Below are 20,029 nucleotides of genomic sequence, written 5' to 3' on the forward strand. Positions count from 1 at the left end.
TTGACCACGTAGATTTAGGATTAATGGTGCAACTGATGTGAAGACCTGTTACAGGTTTCTACACTGAGTTGGCAGATGCAAGTTTTAGTTGGATAACGTTCGTATAGATGGCGAAGATGCTAATGCACTTTATTGAATTTTTTCAACGTTGGTTACATGAAATAAAACGGCTGTTCAAATTTAAGCATATTATAAAGTTCATAGTAGGTTTGAGGTGCTAGTTTCCGAATACGATAACAATTTTCAGCAGAAAAAATTATCCAAGCATTTAGAGGACAATTTATTATTCTGACTTTACGATGAGGATTAAGGTTTATTGGTGCAAATGACTCAAGACAACACCCTCGAAATATTCTTAGAAAACTCGTAATATCTCGGTTTTGGGGTCTCGTATTGAAGAACTGATTGCAATAGGGGATTCAGTATGGAGTATTTTTCATCATATCGAAATTTCAGAAAGATCCAAGAAAAAAAGATTTTTTCCGCAAAATTTTTTTTTTGGTTTCATGAAAAAAATCGGCTGTTCAAATTTGAGCATATTACAAAGTTCATAGTAGGTTTTGAGGTCCTAGTTTCCGAATCCGATAACGATTTTCAGCAGAAAAAATCATCTTAGCAATTAGAGGACAATTCATTATTCTAGCTTTACGATGTGGATTAAGGTTCATTGGTGCAAATGACTCAATACAACGCCCTCGAAATATTCTTAGAAAACTCGTAATATCTCGGTTTTGGGGTCTCGTAGGGAAGAACTGATTGCAATAGGTGAATCTGTTTGGAGTATCCTTCATCATACCAAATTTTCAGAAAGATCCAAAGCAAAAAGATATTTTTCGCAAAATTTTCCAAGGTTATAGTCTTGGTTTCATGAAAAAAATCGGCTGTTCAAATTTAAGCGTATTTTAATGTTTATGGGAGGTTTTGAGATCCTAGTTTCCGAATCCGATTTTCAGTAGAATAAATTATACAAGCATTTAGAGGACAATTTATTATTCTAGCTTGATGATGTGGATTAAAGTTTATTGGTGCAACTGATGTGACGACCTCGTTACAGGTTTCTACACTGAGTTGGCAGATTCAAGTTTTAGTTGAGTAATGTGCGTATAGATGGCGAAGATGCAAATGTAATACTCAATTAAATTTTTTCCAAGGTTCGTTTCATGAAAAAAAATCGGCTGTTCAAATTTGAGCATATTTTAAAGTTCATAGAAGGTTTTGGGGTTCTAGTTTCCGAATCCGATAACAATTTTCAGCAGAAAAAAATACCCAAGCATTTAGAGGACAATTTATTATTCTGGCTTGACGATGTGGATTGAGGTTTAATGGTGTAAATGACTCAATTAAACACCATCGAATTATTCTCAGAAAACTCGTAATATCTCGGTTTTGGGGTCTTGTAGTGAAGAACTCATTGCAATAGGGGATTCAGTATGGTGAATTCTTCATATCAAATTATTATTGATTTACATAAGTGTCACTTACCACAGTCATTTCATATAAATTCAAAAATTGTGAAAATTATTTATTGAATTCAGTTATAAAAAATAAGGCAGAATATTATAAAACAATTCATTTAGATCAATTAAATCGAATATACAAGACAATTATCACAAAACAACGGGTACAGCATTACATAATTATTGCTTAATTGCTTTCAGGTAGATTGAGGTCCAAATTAAATGAACTAAATACGTTGTGTAAATAAGAAGTGTTAAATATTGAAAGATCATCGATTGAGGCACTGTAGTAGGGGAATGTCTCATATGACATATAAAATTTCATTCGATCAACATATCATTTCAGAATTTAACAATTCTATTCCCACTCTCTCAGTGTAATCATTTTATCACACATAGCCTTCGTTCTGGTATTAGCCAAATCAAAAATCAAAATTGTTGAAAATTCATTAGTCAACATCCATTCCTTCTGGTTTAGAATTTCTATCAGCTTTTAAATTCGGATACAATTTTGCTTTAAGACCATCTCCCATTCTGCCAGCAAACTCCGGTCTACTCTTAGGCTTGTTCATTGCAAGAAACATGTCATAAAGGTTTTTATTCGATGAAGAACCACTAGCTCTTGATGTTGATGCGGAAGCTATGTTACTAAGGGGAGGAGGTGACATTGGAGAATCTGTAGTGGCTCTAATCACAGAGGCCCTTTGAGCGTCAAGGTCTGGCTTCGAAGGGCCTGGAAATGAACAGCAAAATATGAAATTAATAGAATGCTTACAAAACGTTGTTAAGGCTATCAGTTTGTAGTTTCAAATTCATGATCCACCATAGATTTCAAACTCAAATCAGCCCAATTGGATCACAAAATTAATAAAACTTGATCAACCAATAAAATTCTATTGAATTGTGCTTGAAATCTATGGTGGATCAATCAAAGTTGTCAATTTGTGATCAAATTGAGTTTGAAATCTATGGTGGATCATAGATTTCAAACTAAAATCAATGAGTTTATCAATCTATGGTAGTTCATAGATTTCAAAGTAAAATCAATGAGTTTCAGTCACAGAGTAATAAACATAGATAGAGGGAGCATATATCATTTTCAGTAAGCAAATTTTGTCCCCAACATAAACTATCAAATTTGACATGAAGCGCGCGGTAATGAAAACACATCAGTGATACGATATTTCACTCAATTCGCGAGTTTCTCCACAAAGAACGCACTTCTTATGTCCCATGGTGAATCAACGTTTCATATTAACTCAAAATATTTTGAAACAAATACCTAAATATATCAGAAATTCAGAAAACAAACTTCAAGCGCGCCAAACGACGTGTAACAACCGATGACACTAAGAGAGCAAAAGTTGCCAAACCTTGGATTTCAGTGGGTAGATACAGAAAATAATAAATATTCTGCTTATTTTAAATTCGACAATTAGGAAAATCATCAGATTCCAAATATTCAAATTTGCATATTTAATCGGGAATCACTCAAATAAATATATTTCATTCAATATAATATACATTCAAAATGATATAGTAAAATTGTGGATTTGAAAATATATCACAATCCAACAACGTAATCTAACCATGTTGGGGACATGTAAAAATTGCGTATACTTCCTCTATCTATGGTTAGATTAGGTTAGGTACTTCCTCTATCTATGGTTATTACTCTATGGTTTTAGTTGATTAAAGTTTTGTGAATATCAAACTTCAATGACTTCAATGAGTTAATCGGTTACTCAAAGTTTTGCTGAACCCGTCATATAGATACAAATTTATTTTAATAATGCAATTTTCACGTACCAATTTGATCTAATTCCCTTAAAGCTTCGTCCAACTCCACCTTCTCATCCTTAAATGCATGGCTTTCCAATAAACATTTATGAATGGTCTTGTGTTGCTCTGAATGCAAATTATTTTTGATGAGTATGTCTAGTTCATTCCACATGGTTTTGTACTGTTCGTCCCTCTTTTGACCTTTGACTCTCTGACCAGTATTCATAGGGTGTAGCGATTCGTGCTTGTTTTCCAGACTTATAAGGTTCCTTATTATTTGCTTACACTGGTTCACTTCCTCTTCGGTTATGGTCTCTTTTGTTATAATAGATGGTAGAGGATCGATATACTACAAAACAACAATAAACAGGATCGTACATTTTTTGAATAGATCATAATTGAACACAATATGACTAAATAAAAAGCGCAATATCCAAAAGTTATTTGAGAAATGATGCTATGGCTCGTATATCGCCGAGAATTTCAGAGCGGTTACTAGTGGTTTTCAATGTTTGAGGTAACCTGCTTCGTATTTACAGACCGCTTGACACTTGTCAATGGTCAGCTTAATTTTTCATTGAAAGAATTTTGGAGGTTATAAATGGCTGATCTCTTTTAATTTGTGAATAACTAATAGTTCTTAATGGCTCTGAAAGGTATTTGTTTCATAATTGAAATAATAAAGCTTTTGAGTGTCAGATGTCATGGAAAATATTCATAACCAATAATCTGAAATTTAAAATGACAACTGCCAACCGAAGTGGGCGTGGTTACCGATCCTAACCAGAATAAAAGTACGGTTGCTCTGGTGTCAGATAACTCACCGAAGTTTGAGGAAATAGTCACCGGTTTTTGAGGAATTTGAAATATACGGACCACCAACTTACTAACCATAGTAACCAAGGTGATGTACGGACCATACCCTATGTGTTACAGTTTCAAAGGTTATGTTTTACACTCACCATTTTTAAGTTGAAAATCAAGGTGGAGCTGATTGTCAAAGGCCAGTACCTAGTCATACGGTTTAGCCTCGATACCATTTCATTAATAGGAATTTTATCAGAAGTATTAGATTTGACTGGAAGTAAAGCATTTTGTTTCATCAGCATTCCAAAATCCGTTATTCGATAATCGGTCACTCTGCCACCGCAACCTTCTGAAATTGATGGGGGATCCTCTAACACCGATCTGCAACACAAATTAAAAAAAAAAAAACAAATTGTTGTTTATCGTGAATATGAAAATGTATACCTTGCTGTACACAGGGTATGTATGTATATTTCTCCTCCATGCGCAGCTAAAAGGTGACTAGTTATTTTACCTCCAGATTTTCTAGGCATCTCCAACATAACGGATCGACCATTAAGTAAAAAGTTGATGAGACATAACGAAGGCCTGGAATTAACATCTACAGGTGTTATCCTATGCATGCGGGTACAATTGTGGAGTTCAGAACCAGTGGTACCTCTTGGGGTACACCACTTCAAAGTTACCTGGAATGATTTGTGAAAAAATAAATGTAAGAAGTTTGATTTTCTATAAACAAGTATGATTTGCTAAACACAAATACAATAGAGCAACACAATAACCATACCTTCCTATTACTAAAGTATACACTTATTGGAAATATTCATTGTAATAATCTTTAACGCTGGCACAATTTCAAACCATAGACAATCTTATGCACAATTTTGAACCATAGATAATATAATGAATTAAATGAATGAACAATTTTAAACCATGGATAATCTGATGAATCAAATGATTGCACAATTTTAAACCATAGATAATCTAATAAATCAAATGATTGCACAACTTTAAACCATAAGACAATGTAATGCAGAACTTACCGTTAAATATTCATGATTTTCTTTCTGTGTTTGAATAGCGAGGGAATCAGAAGCATTACTTTTGAGTATCGCAGTATGGGCAGAGCTATGGTGATAGATTTCTACATCGTAATTAGCAGATGAACTTGCGTTTTGCTCCTCTTTCATTGGGATCCCAGTAACTGTTGTACTTGTTAAGTCGTAATGTTCTAATATTAAGGCAGACAACTTGTTCGGAATTAGATTAGCCTTAACCGAATGTACCTCAGTTGATAAGATAGGAGATAGCTGTAAGAAAATATTCCTCTTATATGTATTCGAAGTATTTTGCACTTCTTTACTTACACTTTTCAATGTGTGATTGCTCACTTGGCTATCTACATTAGCCGGGAAAGTATTTATTATAACCAAATGGCAATGATCAATCACTAAAAGCCTGTAAAAAAAGGAACATACTCATTCCAATTTTTCCATGTGAACTGCTAAATTGACTAGTACCTGTCAGATTTTGTTGCAACTTTATTCTGGTGCATCAATCCACTTAAAAATATTTCTTCCAACCGGTTCATACTCTCGTCATCCCTGGTTGATGTGATACAGATGACTCGACCACGATTAATCAATTTGCCTGGTATATCCGATTTAATTCTTGCTAATTGCGCCTCAGTTGGTTCATTCAAGGCTTCTAATGCTACTTTCATTCCGTGGAGTACAGTAAATTCTGTCTTTGTATTAGAAGGCAATACGGTGGGGGGAACTCCGATCGTCGACATAGTACTGGTAAGCTATATAAGTAATATATTAGGAAGGTTTATCAACTCTCACAATAATTCACTGTATCTAAAGCCATCAAACCCCAATTTGATTGGGTAAAAGTAGATTAACATTAAATAATGCATAAGTTGTTAATTGAGACATTTTCCCAATTACAAGAGAACACTTACATGTCCTAGGTTTTGATGTGCAGGAAGCCATTCGTTTATACAATGAGGTATATGATCGGATGCAACAAATCTAATCTGCAAGTCATAACATCATTAATGTTTCGTTTGGTTCATCATGGAACTATACGTACTAATTTATTTATCGGAAAGAGATCCCAAACTATTCTACAATATTCAAGAGCGGATTCAAAACTACAAGTCCATAATGATTTGGAGAATGGGGGTATTGGAAGACAACCCGGACCTCTAGCTTTTAAAAACTCGAATTCAATCGGATTTTCACACGAAATTCCAAAATATGGAGTATGATCCAATACGAATACAGTTTTATGATTATGATCATGAAAATCTCCATAATGGTTATCCATTTTGGTCTTATATAAAGAGCTGAAAGGTATTGTGGCTTGAAATCCTGTGCGAAAACCCAAATAGAATTCGGTTTTAAAATTATTCGGTTCCGAACAAATACACAAACATTACAAAAATCACAGATAACCGAGACAAAATTGAAGGTTATGTTTGTTGTTTTGATCATAAAAAAGTCATTTAGCAGATTGGGTTCTTTTTTCTTTTGTTTGATTATCAGAAACATGCACGAGTTTTTTATCATACAGACATTGTTCATGAGGAATTCAAACGACTTCTGAAAGAAATCGAAAAAAAAAGAGAAGGGAGGATTTTCAAAATGTATTCTATATTCTAGCCATTTAGGTTGAAAAATAGAAATTTCATGATAGGATCTTTCTATTTCGAGGGCTGAAAATTGTGAATCTATATCCTAGGCAGTGGATATGGAATTTGGGTGAGTTCGGGTCATATTCAAATTATATTTCTTTTTGGACGCATTCATAATTTCAGATATGTATTTGTATTTTAGATATAGTGATGAACTTAAAGAAAAACTAGGCATTTTGTTTGTTTCGCTTGTTCCAGAAAAGGTGTAGCGAAATGAAAATTTTGGAATTTATGCATGAATTCGTTGAGAAAATTGGATTAGCCATTAGCCGAGAAGGAAATCTAGTAGGTGAGATTTATATTCGATTGTATTTTAGTGTATATTCGACTTTATATTGAATACCTACTTATTTAATCTTTCATTTCATTAAAATGGAATATTGATGCTTGGATATTAATTACAAGCTGCTTTCGTGAAGTGCCTTCTTCAACTGAAAATGAGCCAAAGCTAAAGTTGTCTAAAATATCAAAAAATTTTTAGACATCTTAACCAATCATACAGGGGTGATTCACCGCCGAGATGGCCTATTAGACGTTTATGGAAAACTAATCATAATTTTCACCTGAAAATTTGCATATCGGGGTTTGAGACAATGATCTTTCTCCCTAGAATATTTTCAGATCTCTACAACTTCCGGTTATACCGTAAACAGACTACTTAGGAAGTAGTAGTACTACTTCCTAATTTCAAACAGCACACCCAGTATATTATTGCATCATTAGATAGCTTTTTTGTTGGCAATTTCGGCAATATGCCATATTTTGGGTAAAAACTCAACGGTTCATGAGTTATTGGGATTCTTATGATGGGGACTCACATTTTTTGAATATTTCGGCAGAATTTTTTTTTTCGAAAGAATCTATATCATTTTTGATTCTGCAAATACGTAGTATTATGAACCTGTTCGCGGTTTGGACGAAAAATGTACAGGGTGTTTATCAGAAGATCATGAACTTGGACAACTCAAACTCATCAAAATTCAAGATTTTCAAATTATAACCTAATTTTTTATTATTTCAATCGATTCTATGTATAAAAATAATGGGGGTTACTTAAGCAGTTTGTGACTTCCGGAACACACAGAAAGAAATTAAAATTCGATGTTTGGTTAACTAAATTTAACATTTCATGAATTATAACTAATTTTTCGTTGGAATTGTTGAGAAATCCATAAATAACTACAATTTTCAATTACGAATAATTCATTATAATTCTTGAAATGTCAAATTTAGTTATCCAAACATCGAATTTTAATTTCTTTCTGTGTGTCACAGACTTCTGAACACAGGAATTGCGGTTTTTCCTCATTTAAAGTTCTTTCTCGATAACCCTCAAAGTATTCATTTTAGGTCAAGTAACCCCCACTATTTTTGTACGTAGAATCGATTGAAATAAGAAAAAATTAGAAATCTGAGAATATTTTAGGGAGAAAGGTCATTGTCTCAAACCCCGATATGCCAATTTTCAGCACAAAATTATGATTAGTTTTCCATAAACGTCTAATAGACCATCTCGGTGAATCACCCTGTATAAGCAGAATGATTGGGAAGGTAGTTGAAAGGAACAAATTCTCATAATATAATTTTAATATATAGATATGTTGATACATTTCATAACTAATGGTTTTTCAAATATCTCACGTTATAAATATCTTCAACAATTATAGTCAACAAATAAAATCATTTTCGTGTTTCACTTCTTTCACAATATTCTTATAAAACGTATTTTATTTAAAATATTTTATAATTCTTATTGGCATGTTTTTTTTTCAGAATTTTCTTAATATATTTGAGCTGATTCAATAGTTTCTTTGCGATGGTTTTTAGAATTCGTGTCGAATATAACTTTTATCATCAGCAATTTGATGCGTACTGAAGGGGCTCATGCTATTCATTAAAAAAAAAAAAAATTTGTTATCTAAAATTTGCCTATCTAAGAAATGATGCACATGGCTCATACATTATACAAAATTTCTCTAAGGGAATGAAATAAAAATTCGCCAAAAGATAGAGCTCGTTCAGAACATTTTTTTACATGCGCATTTGTACAAAAACAGAATTAGGGATGAGTGTCAGTTTGAAAAGAAAAAACATAAAGAAAGATAATAGGAAAGTAGTAGATGTCACAAACTCAAAGAACTTTCAGAAGATATCTAGGATTTTCTTACATAATTCGTCATTATTTAGATGCTAATTGTCAGCTCAGTTTTTCAGTCTGCCTCTTTTTGACGTTGGAAATGAGGTTTAAATAATAACATAATCAAATAATTTCTGGCAACAGTGAATACGTACAAATAATTGAATCATATATCTACTTAAATTACAATTCCATTTCTTGGGTTGAGTCTCAGAGTAATAAACAGAGATAGAGGAAGCATATGTCATTTTCAGTAAGTAAATTTGTCCCTAACATGAACTATCAAATTTGACATGAAGCGCGCGGAAATGAAAACATATCAGTGATACGGTATTTATCTCAATTCGCGAGTTTCACCACAAAGAACGCGCTTCTTATGTCCCATAGTGAATCAACATTTCATATTAACTCAAAATATATTGAAATAAATACCTAAATATATCAGAAATGCAGAAAACAAACTTCAAGGCGCGTCAAATGAAGTCAAACAACCGATGACACTAGGAGAGCAAAAGTTGCCAAACCTTGGATTTCAGCAGGTATATACAGAAAATAATAAATATTCTGCTTATTATAAATTCGATAATTAGGAAAAATATCGGATTCCAAATATTCAAATCTGCATATTTAATCGGGAATCACTAAAATATATTTCATTAAATATAATACACATTCATAACGATATAGTGAAATTGTGGATTTGAAAATATATCACAATCCGACAACGTAATCTAACCATGTTAGGGACATGTAAAAATTGCGTATACTTCCTCTATCTATGATTATTACTCTATGGGTTAAGTGAATACAGCCGTGAATCTCTTTAGCAACCTGTCAGAAGTTTGCGAGGATCATGAAAATGCATGGAACATAGAAAATTAGACATTTAAGGTTAAACAAATCAAGTGGTTTTGGTATATTGTTCTTCTTCTTCTCGATTAGTTCATACAGCTCGAATAACTATAATCAGACAGGTCGTGCATAGCGGCTGCATTCAATTCCCTCATCTCATTAAGGCCCAGTTTCACCAAATGCTTTAATCTTGACTTAGCTCTTAAGTGAGGCATTAGATCACGATTAATGTAATGTAGCGTTTCACCACACTCCAAAGCGCCATTTAATCGACCAATCGCGATTTAGCACTAATCGGCCATTTTTGGAGGATTATAACCTTTCAAGTTGAGATTAATAATTATTTATCAGTATGGAACTCTTGTCTATGTAATTATTTTTCCGGAAATTTCTAATTTTTGGGTCAATTTTATCAAAATATGACTATATGTATAGGCTCAATATTTCCCATTTAAAATACACGTAAACTTTGTTTTTGTGTTTTATGAAATTTATTGCAAAGAATAATTTATTGATATGTTTGATTGAAATATTATTTAAGAAGCAGTTAAACTTGTTAATAAAAATAAATAAGTTAATAAAATTACTTATATAGTTTTTTTTCTAGAATGTGTGGTTTTGTGAAATGGGATAATTTCTTTTTAACTTCTGCAAGTTTCCGACATTTCGAAGCACATCACTCGACATTTTCGGCAAAAATTAACTTTGTTTTTTGTTTACGAGATGACAAATGTTTTGAAATGTTATGAGTTATGAATGAATGACACCTGACACCTAGCGCCAATGGTGGTCATCACTGCTAATACGATACAGAACACTATTATAACTCTTTGTTCACAACGTTGCCAATGGTCTGACTATTTAATCGCGATTTGGTTAATCGCGATCATCTTCGGACGGGTTGATGCATGGTGAAACAGAAAACACTGTTAAGCCTGCTTTAGTAACAAGCGGAGTTTAATCAATCTGGGATCGAGTGCTGTTTGGTGAAACTGGGCCTTATAGGTTGAAACTCGTAAAACGCACAAAATTAGACGGGCGTAGTTCGTCTCAGAGTGTCACTCTTGGAATTGATCGAAACTGTGGACTGCGATCTTAGAGGCAACGGTTGGTCTAGGTTGAACGTAACAAACTCGTGTTCGTGTTGAACGATAGCCGGAAAATCTTCGAACGGCTCGCTCATTATATCACAATTAACATCTGCCGTCGTGGACACTGTGTTAGTTGTGACATCTCTCGGTAAACGTCTGAAACTATCACGGTTGAAGGTGTTCTCGAACTGGTAACTTATCGTAGGTGGCGGTGGATAGTCATAGAAACTCGATAGGTCTTTCACAGAATTGCTACGCGAATGCACCGGAACTCTATGAACACTACACGGTGAATCACTGATGGGCTCCTTACTGAAGAAGTACCGCTTCTGTGGTATGGGTGGGAAGTGTATGGCACTGTTGGAGTTGATGTAGGCCTCTGGATGCCTTCTACAGGGGTAGTACACGGATCTTTCGTGGTTTACAAAGTGGTTGGGACGTTGAGTTTTCTTCTTTCCCCTCTTCATCTCGTTATATATCTCGTACCTCCATTCCAGCTGCATCTTGTAGATGAAGAGGAATATGGAGGCTACACCTGATATTTGGGCAGTGATCAGTCCAATGATGTAGAGGAGGAAGCTGTAGCCGTACCAATAGACAAAAGGAGCTGGTTGGAAGTGACTTCTTGGACGAAGTTTACTGCCGATTTCTGATTTGAACACTGAGATGTAGATGATGAGTCCTAGAAGCATCACCAAGCCTAAAAGAAACGGGCTGTTAAAATGTACTGTCGAATTGTTATCTGTAACTATAAGATCTCTCTATGCCTATGTTCAACTAGTGTAAATTTTATTAGAAATACCCTTCCAAAAAGGTCCGTGCAAAATTTCAAGCTGATCATTGGATCAGATGCTAGAATATAGCAAAAGAAATACTTTATATTTACGTGATTACAACTGTCATTTGTTTGAGTTAATCACATGTATAGAATAACCAAATCAAGCTTCGCTAAACCAGAAGCTTTTGAACTCTTTTTCATTCATGCTCCAATTGCACCCTTCGAGACCACGTATATAGCTAGTTTCAGTTATGTAGTCTCTAATCGTGCAATAGGTACATAATAGAACAAGCTTTCGATCAAATGTAGTGTTGGGATGAACAAAATAAATCATTTCGTGATGCTGGTTAAGGACAGTCTACACCCAGACATCGAAATAAGATCAAGAATAGAGTATGCTAGATCAGCATTTGAGCGAATGAAGAAACTTTTGAGAAACGCATCCTTGGACATCAGAGCTCGTCAGAGCTATACATGAGATGGAAGTTTGGACATTCAAGTTGGCAACTCTGAGGTGAATCGAAGCATTTGGAATGTGGGTCTTTCACAGAAGGCTCAAAATTTCATGGACAAGAATGAGAGGGTACTAGACTGAGTCAATGCAGATATAGAGCTATTGACATCTATTAAAAGGTAGAACACGTTCTATTCTAGGAGATTTTGAGGAAGATTGAACTAGTAAAAATTTGCTTATCTAAAAAAAAAAAAAATTAACAACATACCAGCTACGGTGAAAATAACTCCAGATATAAAAGTGTAGACAGTTCTATTCCTAAGACATTGCCCCATTATGCTGAACACATAGGCAGTGCCGAGTAGCAGGCTGGCCAGCATGAAGAATATAACAGTTTTCGTCACAGTATCTGCAACAACAAAAAATATATGGTGAATTACCCCTCATCTGAATCAGCCTAACCAAGAGATAGATTCTATCTATTTTTCACAAAGCAAGTTGACTAAAACTCTATTTAATTTGAGGAAAGTTTTTGCAGAAATGAATGGTTTCAATTTTTCATTTCCAAATATCACCTTAAACAATTTCAAATTAGGTAGAATATTTTGTTACTTACATGGTATAGCTAATGCGGAATCTCCTGGATCTGGACTGTACCTTTCTTTTGAGAAATAGTCTATTCGGTTGCATTGGTAAAGGATCTCTCCAGCTGAAAGAAAAACAAAGTTTGTTACTGACTCACCCATATATATTTCTCTCAATAATTGTTGTTATTTTAATGTTACTTATAATGATAATATCGTAAACTAGCCAGCCGGTAGATCAATGTACCGGAAAATCGCTGTATCGGTAGGTTCACTCAACCACTAGTTCAATCGAACCCGCGGTTCAATTGAACTATGCATTCGTTCGAACTACTGGTTCAACGAACTACCTATAGTTCAAATGAATCAGTAGTTCAATTGAATCAATAGTTCAATATAACTAATAAGTCCACACAACAAGTATAGGCTGTTTTTTTTTTCTAGGTATATAATTTTAAGTTGGCATTACTGTTCGAGATGGGGACCGATTTAACAGCTGTCAAGTGATTTATTCTCAGTTTGGTTTGGCAATTCATCATGAATAGACTCACGCCTGACCAACGCTTGCAAATAGTGCAATTTTATTTCGAAAATAATGGTTCTGTGCGGAATACATATCGCGCACTACGTCCATTTTATTTTGTTTAGCGATGATGCGCACTTCTGGTTGAATGGCTACGTCAACAAACAAAACTGCCGCATTCGGAGTGACGCTAATCCTCAAGTGTATGTCGAAACACCGTTACATCCAGAAAAACTGACTGTTTGGTGCGCTTTATGGGCTGGTGGAATCATTGGTCCGTACTTCTTCAAAAACGATGATGGTCAGAACGTTACAGTCAATGGTGATCGGTATAGAGCCATGATTACTAACTTTTTCATTCCTGAATTGAACAACCATGATGTCCAGGAGCTGTGGTTCCAACAAGACGGCGCAACATGTCACACAGCTCGTGCCACAATCGATTTATTGAAAAACACGTTTGGTGACTTCCAAATTTCACGTTATGGACCTGTGAATTGGCCTCCAAGATCTTGTGATTTAACACCGCTAGACTACTTTCTGTGGGGCTATGTAAAGTCATTGGTCTATGCGGATAAGCCACAAACCCTTGACCTTTTGGAAGACAACATTCGCCGTGTTATTGCTGATATACGGCCACAAATGTTGGAAAAAGTCATCGAAAATTTGGACGTCCAGATTGGACTACATCCGAGCCAGCCGTGGCGGTCATATGCCAGAAATCATATTTAAAATGTAATGCCACAAGATTATCTTGCGGATAAATAAAATTCATGTCAATCGAATAATCCATCGTTGTTTTATGGCAATTTAAAGTTCTATAACTCTTAAAAAATCACCCTTTATCATAAACTAGCCAGACGGTAGATCAATGCACCGAAAACTCGCTGTATCAGTAGGTTAATTTATCGGTAGTTCACTCAACCACTAGTTCAATCCAACCGGCGGTTCAATCGAACTATTCATTCGTTCGATTCAATGAACTACCGGTAGTTCTAATGAATCTGTAGTTCAATTGAATCAATAGTTCAATATAACTAATAAGTCCACACAACAAGTATATCGAAACAACTGATAGACTAACAGAGTCGATAGATCAATTTGAAAAAATACGTATTACCTGATGCCACTCTTCGATTCTCGCGTAATTTATGCACCGGAGTCTAGCGATTGATCCTATTGACGAGAAAAAGACCATAACCGATCCAATAAATTGCAGCGAATTAATCCAAAGAATTCGAATAATGTCGAACGAGCCCAGAGAACAAGGAACGAATTAAATCTGCCAGACATCTCGCAAAATAAGCGATTCAATTTACGCCCGAGTTCTCAAAGCTAGACACTTCACACACTGGCGTCAATCTCATTTAATTCCCTGCAAGAAATTCCCTTCGGCATATCAATTAGTCAGTTTTAATTAGTAGCAGCTATTTCTACCTCTAATCTTCTGAATCGAATCAAGCCAGGATAGAATAGGAGATTTCTATTTCAATCAAAATTTCGTAGATTCCAATTGGTTGCAGATCCAGATTTAGATACTGAACCTGATTGGAGTAACGTAGTGCTAATGGTTTTGAGGCATTAGTTGGATTTATGCGGAAATGATAAGTTTCTGTGAAGAATTAGAAGCTTTTTTTATTATTATGCTACCAAATTCTCCAGGAAACAAACAAGATAGTATTTGAAAAAAAACTGCATCGTGAATTCAGAGCTTTTAAACGCTTATTTATCTAAATAATAATACACTGCTGATTTCCACAAAATTTTGTGGAAATCAGCAGTGTATTATTATTTATTTAAAATGAATTTCCATCAAGTGAAGACCGAATCAATCAAATACATGCTTATTTATCTAGTTATAGGAGATAAGGAACAGAATTTATGTACGATACATCACATTTTTTTAACAAATGCTTTTTCAACAACTTTTCCATTTTATCTTCACTCAGAAATAAAAATTATCTAAATCGAAGGCTGAAGATCCTATGGCACCATTTATGTTCCAACTCGGATACCCGTATAGAATTTCATCAAAATTGGACAAGTGGAACGCGAAATATTGAAGTCTCGGGAATACCAGTGCTTCTGGTACATCCAGAAGAACTGATATTCTTTTGAAATCATCAATTATAATCCGTCCCAAACAGCTACATATATAGAATTTCATCAAACTAGTAGAACTATAGAACGCTAATTATTGATGTCTCGATCATTCCACGGTTGCATATAAGCAAGATCGAACATATGTTCGAAAAAGCTTGAAAATCTGAGGAACTACCCGAATACCTGGGCCAAATTTCATCAAAACCAAACCCGTAGAAAGAGACCTATAGATATTCTGGAAATTTCACGTTTGTGTATGCTCAACGCGCAACCAATGAGACTGATATTCGTCTGGAACCGTCTTTGATCTCATCAGGATACCCATACCAAATTTCATCAAAATCGGATAAGATTTGTGGAAGTTACAAAGCTTTCTTTACCTTAGAGAGTTAGATTCACAAGCAATACCAGTCCACCGAAAATCGTCAATTTCTTTGTACACATTTCGTCGAAATACTGTTTCCTAGTACTGGCGAAGTTGAATTAATAAATAATTTCATCAAATTTGAACCAGCCTTCCACGAACTAACTGAAATACTAATTTTATGTTGTTTTTCCCCAAATTGTTCTTCATGACTCCCATTCTGAAATTCCCGGAAGGTTATCAAATTCGGACTTTCAACGCTCACCTGTCTCTCTTTGTAGGTTTCTTGTATGCAAATATACTGTATAAACAGTTGACTCTACCCCAGTTCCATTCTGTTCACTGGGCGCAAAACGAATTCAAATTGAATCAGGTCGGCATTGATATTCGCAAAATAAACAGTGAAAATTATGACGCTTCATTCCTTCTCTCTACCGGTTATCTTTACAGGAAAATAATTCTGCTGGTTACGCGGAAACATGTCAGTGGGGCTTCTGGACGGTTTTAAAATCTTTTCGGATGTACTGATAACGAATAAGAGGTTCTTATATTTCATTGAAATTGTCACAACACAAAATTTCCGTAAGAAAAATTGTATTAGGTAACACCCTAGCAGTATGAGTATTGTAAACTTCATCAAAATTGGACGAGTGTCTAATTTTGATGGAATTTGGTTTCTCAAATATGCGCTGTATGACACACAACTGTGAAATTTCCCGAGACTCAATATCTCGCATCTATTGGTTAATTTTGATGAAATTTGGTATTGGTGTTCAAACTGGGTTTTGAGTGGTTTCATATGATTTTCAGCACTTTCGGATGTTTTGCTGGCATTTTATATGATCTAACTTGGGATTCCCGTAATAAAATATCTCCCGTTCTCACAAGTTCGAATTTGATGAAATTTAGTGTGGTTATTGCTATTTATCGAAGGTAGATAAAGCTTTCTTATCATTTTTGGGATGTAAAAACTTTCCTTTTGAAAAAAGCATTCCAGACCCTTCTGAAAAACTTTGATTTAATATCAGTTTGACTGACTACACCTTTGTAACCGTCTTTACTACAATTCTGATCAGATTTTGATGAAATTTGGCTTGGATATCCTGTTTTGGAGCTACAAGCTCAGTTTTTTCGGGTTGATTGTGTAAGTACCGAATGTGTAAAAACTGAATTCCAAGAATCTCAATATCTTGCATGCTACTCTTTCATTTGTTCCGATTTTGATGAAATTTGGTATGAATATTCAAATTTCATCTTCTTCTATCTTGGGCTTACTTGAAAATTCTTGGGGAATAATAATATGCTAATTCTGTGTGAGTTGAGCATGTGTATACGTGAAATTGTCAAGGCTCCAAAATCTCGCGTTTTACTGTTCCGATTTTGATGATATTCAGTATGAATTTTCAGAATAGGGTTTAAGTGATTACAGAGTAATTTCCACTCTTCAGGATATACAGTGCTCATGTCCCCTATTATTTCGCGTTCTACTAATCCGATTTTGATGAAATTCAGTGATTGATGATATTCATATTCGGTTTTGAGTGATTGCAAAGGTTTTTTGGCTCATGTTGCGCATTAATGAACTCGAAATTCCTTGAATTTCATTATCTCGGTGTCTGGTGGTCAGTTTTTGATGAAATTTGGCAGAGTGTTAATTTGAAATTGTCGGAAAATAATGCAGTTGTAAAGTGTGCGTATTGAAAGTGGAATCATCGTGTAAGACGCCGTATTCTTCTGCCTTCTACGTTTGTTTCGCCAACTAAGAACCGAGTGGCGTGGCACTTTCGAATCAGGACGTATCTTCCCTCGTTGTGCCTCATGGAGAGACAGTTTCCGTTCCTTTTGTTTTCGACATCTCTTACTCCGATGTCGATGAGCTCTGGGGTGAGTGGCAAAGTGGCAATTAGTATTCAAAGCAGCGGAACCCCCGGGCCGGGCGTGATACAATCAAAGTTCTACGTGTACCGCCTTGAACTCTTTACCTAGTTAGTTGTTCCTAGAAAGGGATGGCGGAAATTAGCGAAGATGTGGCGATAAGTCTAATTGCACTGATGAAATTATATGAAATATGGACTCGGTAGCTTCCGGAACGACCCGGAGGTTTGGAGTCTGGGACTCCAGTGGCGCGTGCAGAGAAGGAGCTGCGTGGAGATGCAACCTAATGTGCTATTTTCTTTTTGCATCCAAAGAGAGATCAAAGAGTATACCTCCTTTCAATAAAATGATGATAGATAATTGATGAGGTCTAAATAGATACTAATCTCCAAAACATAAAGGCTATGCTCTTAAATTATGTTGTTGATATTTTATACTTTTATGTTTTTGTTTATTTTTTCTTCTTTTTTTTGTTGCTGTAGCTTTAACTTTACTGTAATAACAGTCTTTGGGAAGAATTCAACGAATAAGTAGATTATGGCTAAGCTTACGGATGCTTCATACATATTATATTTCCGTCAAAATTGAATATGGCAAAACGTTCGAGGAAAGCATTGACATTGATTATGATCAGCTTGAAATTCTGCAGGAAGCTTTAAGATTAAGATTTAATTAAGGAGGTTCCGTTTCACTGTGACCTAATGGTCTATTGTGCCCCCCATCAGAGCTATTCTCTCCATAACGTGATCTACAGCTCGCCTTTCAGTTCCAGAGTTCTAATGAACTCCAGTATCTGGGATGGCTTCAAGGAGGCTAATTTCTCACTCCTACAAGCTTTTTGTCTAAAGTAGATTTTGCGTTGGCTAGTGATGGCGAGGCATTCCGTCACCAGGTGATCCGGAGTTTCTTCCTCCTCCACACAGAATCTGCACTCGTCATTTTCTGCTAGATCCATTGCTATGAGGTGTTTTCTAAGTCGACAATGCCTTGAGAGGAATCCATTGAGGAGGTGTAGTATATTCTTGCTAAGATCCAGATACTTCTTGGGTCTCGCAGTGTCAAAGTTTCACAGAAACTTTTTGGAATGATCCAAACCAGGAAGATTTCGCCAGAGTGTTTCTCTTTCAGTTTTTTCTTTCTCCTGAAACTCTTTCCTGTGGGTACATTTGCCATACCACAGAAAGGTTCCGGGCCGATGAAAGGAGTTTGTGCTCCTTTTCTGGCGAATGTGTGTTGGTCTCTTCATTCCCTCTAATTCCCAAGAGGCCGGGAATCCAGACTAAAAAGACCTTGATATTCTTGCTTATTTCATTCAGTTTTCTTCGGAACTCCAATACCATCACTATTATTATTTGGACTGGGGTCGTTGTGGCTCGGTAAGAACTGTGACCATGTAGATCTTTAGTTCTCTACCCTACTCATTCATGGAAACCCACGGAGGTCGTCAATGGCGTTGATGAAACTAACAACCTCCTTAGAGGCCTTGGCCGTTACCTCTCAGGTATCTAGGACCGGCTTCCCCATATGAATGGTTCTTAGGCCAGCCAGTTCTGGACACTTGCATATCATGTGTTCGGCTGTTTCTGCTTCTGATCCACAGAGCCTGCAAATCTTATCTGCTAACTTTCTCATACGGTACAAAAATGATGTTTGTACCGACAGTGCCCCGTCAGCAGTCCCACCATCACCCGAAGCTCGGCCGGTGACAGCTTCAAGAGCTTTCTGGCGTAGGTAGGTGAAATCGTCACGGATTTCTTTGCCTGAGCAAGTCTAGGAGTGTTAGTCCAGTGGATTATCCTGTTGTTCAACTCCCATAGCTGGACCGCAGCTTTATATTGGTCTTTTCCTAGCCCACAGAAAGGCTCAGGTCCAGCAGGTGTTAACCTTGATGCACTTTTTGCAAGTTCATCGACTTTTTCATTTCCTCCAACATCACAGTGCCCAATACCATCATAAAATCGATGATATGTGAGCTCAGTGCTTTGACTGCAGCCTGACTATCAGAAAGTCTCGCTGTATCACATTTCTGATAGTTTCTTGCTAGGTTAATTGCACGGAGCTTTAGATTGTTATTTGATATAGGTACTCAAAATCTCAACCTGTTTAGTGGTAATGAAAAAATTGAGTAATTTTTTTTCGATATTCTTCTTGAATTTTTTATGGTTCTGTCCAAAATATCAACACAACATTCTGAACAGTGCTCGAATAGTTATTTATAATACAAGTGCAGAAGGCATTGATATTCTTCCACGAGTTCAAAATTCAAAAAGGAGCCACGAAGTGGCGAGTTTTGGAATGAACGAGTGGTAGAATGAGCCTTCTGTACGAGTATTATACATTATTTTCTCTAATTCATTGCATTTTCATTGAAATTAATGAATTATTTCCATAAATATATTTTAGTGATTTTTGCATTGAAAAATGTTGGTTGGCAGAACTGATTTCTTTAAGGCAAATTGATGAATTGACAGATAAAGCCGTGGCGGAAAGTTCGGAGTACCAACATAGAATATTAAAATAT

General features: G+C 35.5%; 2 protein-coding genes and 1 long non-coding RNA gene across 3 annotated transcripts in view; 1 reads left to right on the forward strand and 2 right to left on the reverse strand.

The window, feature by feature from the left end:
- Positions 1 to 1,509: 1,509 nt before the first annotated feature.
- Positions 1,510 to 6,428, reverse strand: LOC123682205 (integrator complex subunit 13). Its single transcript, XM_045620720.1, has 9 exons — positions 6,144 to 6,428; positions 6,013 to 6,087; positions 5,567 to 5,853; positions 5,414 to 5,504; positions 5,090 to 5,356; positions 4,491 to 4,732; positions 4,202 to 4,427; positions 3,267 to 3,588; positions 1,510 to 2,190 (listed from the first exon to the last, which is right to left on the reverse strand). Exons 1-9 carry the CDS (start codon positions 6,378 to 6,380, stop codon positions 1,907 to 1,909), a joined length of 2,031 nt encoding a protein of 676 aa, XP_045476676.1. The 5' UTR covers positions 6,381 to 6,428; the 3' UTR covers positions 1,510 to 1,906.
- A 238-nt stretch (positions 6,429 to 6,666) lies between these two features.
- Positions 6,667 to 13,125, forward strand: LOC123682221. Its single transcript, XR_006747795.1, has 3 exons — positions 6,667 to 6,814; positions 6,890 to 7,036; positions 13,088 to 13,125. It is a non-coding gene; the product is annotated as an uncharacterized LOC123682221 (long non-coding RNA).
- Positions 9,576 to 20,029, reverse strand: part of LOC123682208 — a 307,886-nt gene continuing 297,432 nt past the window's right edge. Inside the window, exons 3-6 of the mRNA XM_045620723.1 lie at positions 12,676 to 12,768; positions 12,328 to 12,468; positions 10,737 to 11,527; positions 9,576 to 9,897 (exon numbers count right to left, since the gene is read on the reverse strand). Of these exons, the coding sequence (XP_045476679.1) occupies positions 10,767 to 11,527; positions 12,328 to 12,468; positions 12,676 to 12,768 (995 nt within the window). The 3' untranslated portion in view covers positions 9,576 to 9,897; positions 10,737 to 10,766. The remainder of the gene's footprint in view (positions 9,898 to 10,736; positions 11,528 to 12,327; positions 12,469 to 12,675; positions 12,769 to 20,029) is intronic.

This window comes from Harmonia axyridis, chromosome 6 (genome assembly GCF_914767665.1).
Source record: "Harmonia axyridis chromosome 6, icHarAxyr1.1, whole genome shotgun sequence".
Classification (NCBI taxonomy): Eukaryota; Metazoa; Arthropoda; class Insecta; order Coleoptera; family Coccinellidae; genus Harmonia; species Harmonia axyridis.

Bases quoted from the DNA above. Each gene is read 5' to 3' on its own strand.
- LOC123682205 (XM_045620720.1), bottom strand. From the start codon at position 6,380: ATGGATAACCATTATGGAGATTTTCATGATCATAATCATAAAACTGTA. The intron at 5,854-6,012 runs GTAAGTGTTCTC...TTACTTATATAG, and splicing joins CACATCAAAACCTAGGACAT to CTTACCAGTACTATGTCGAC. The intron at 3,589-4,201 runs GTGAGTGTAAAA...GTTGTTTTGTAG, and splicing joins TGATTTTCAACTTAAAAATG to TATATCGATCCTCTACCATC.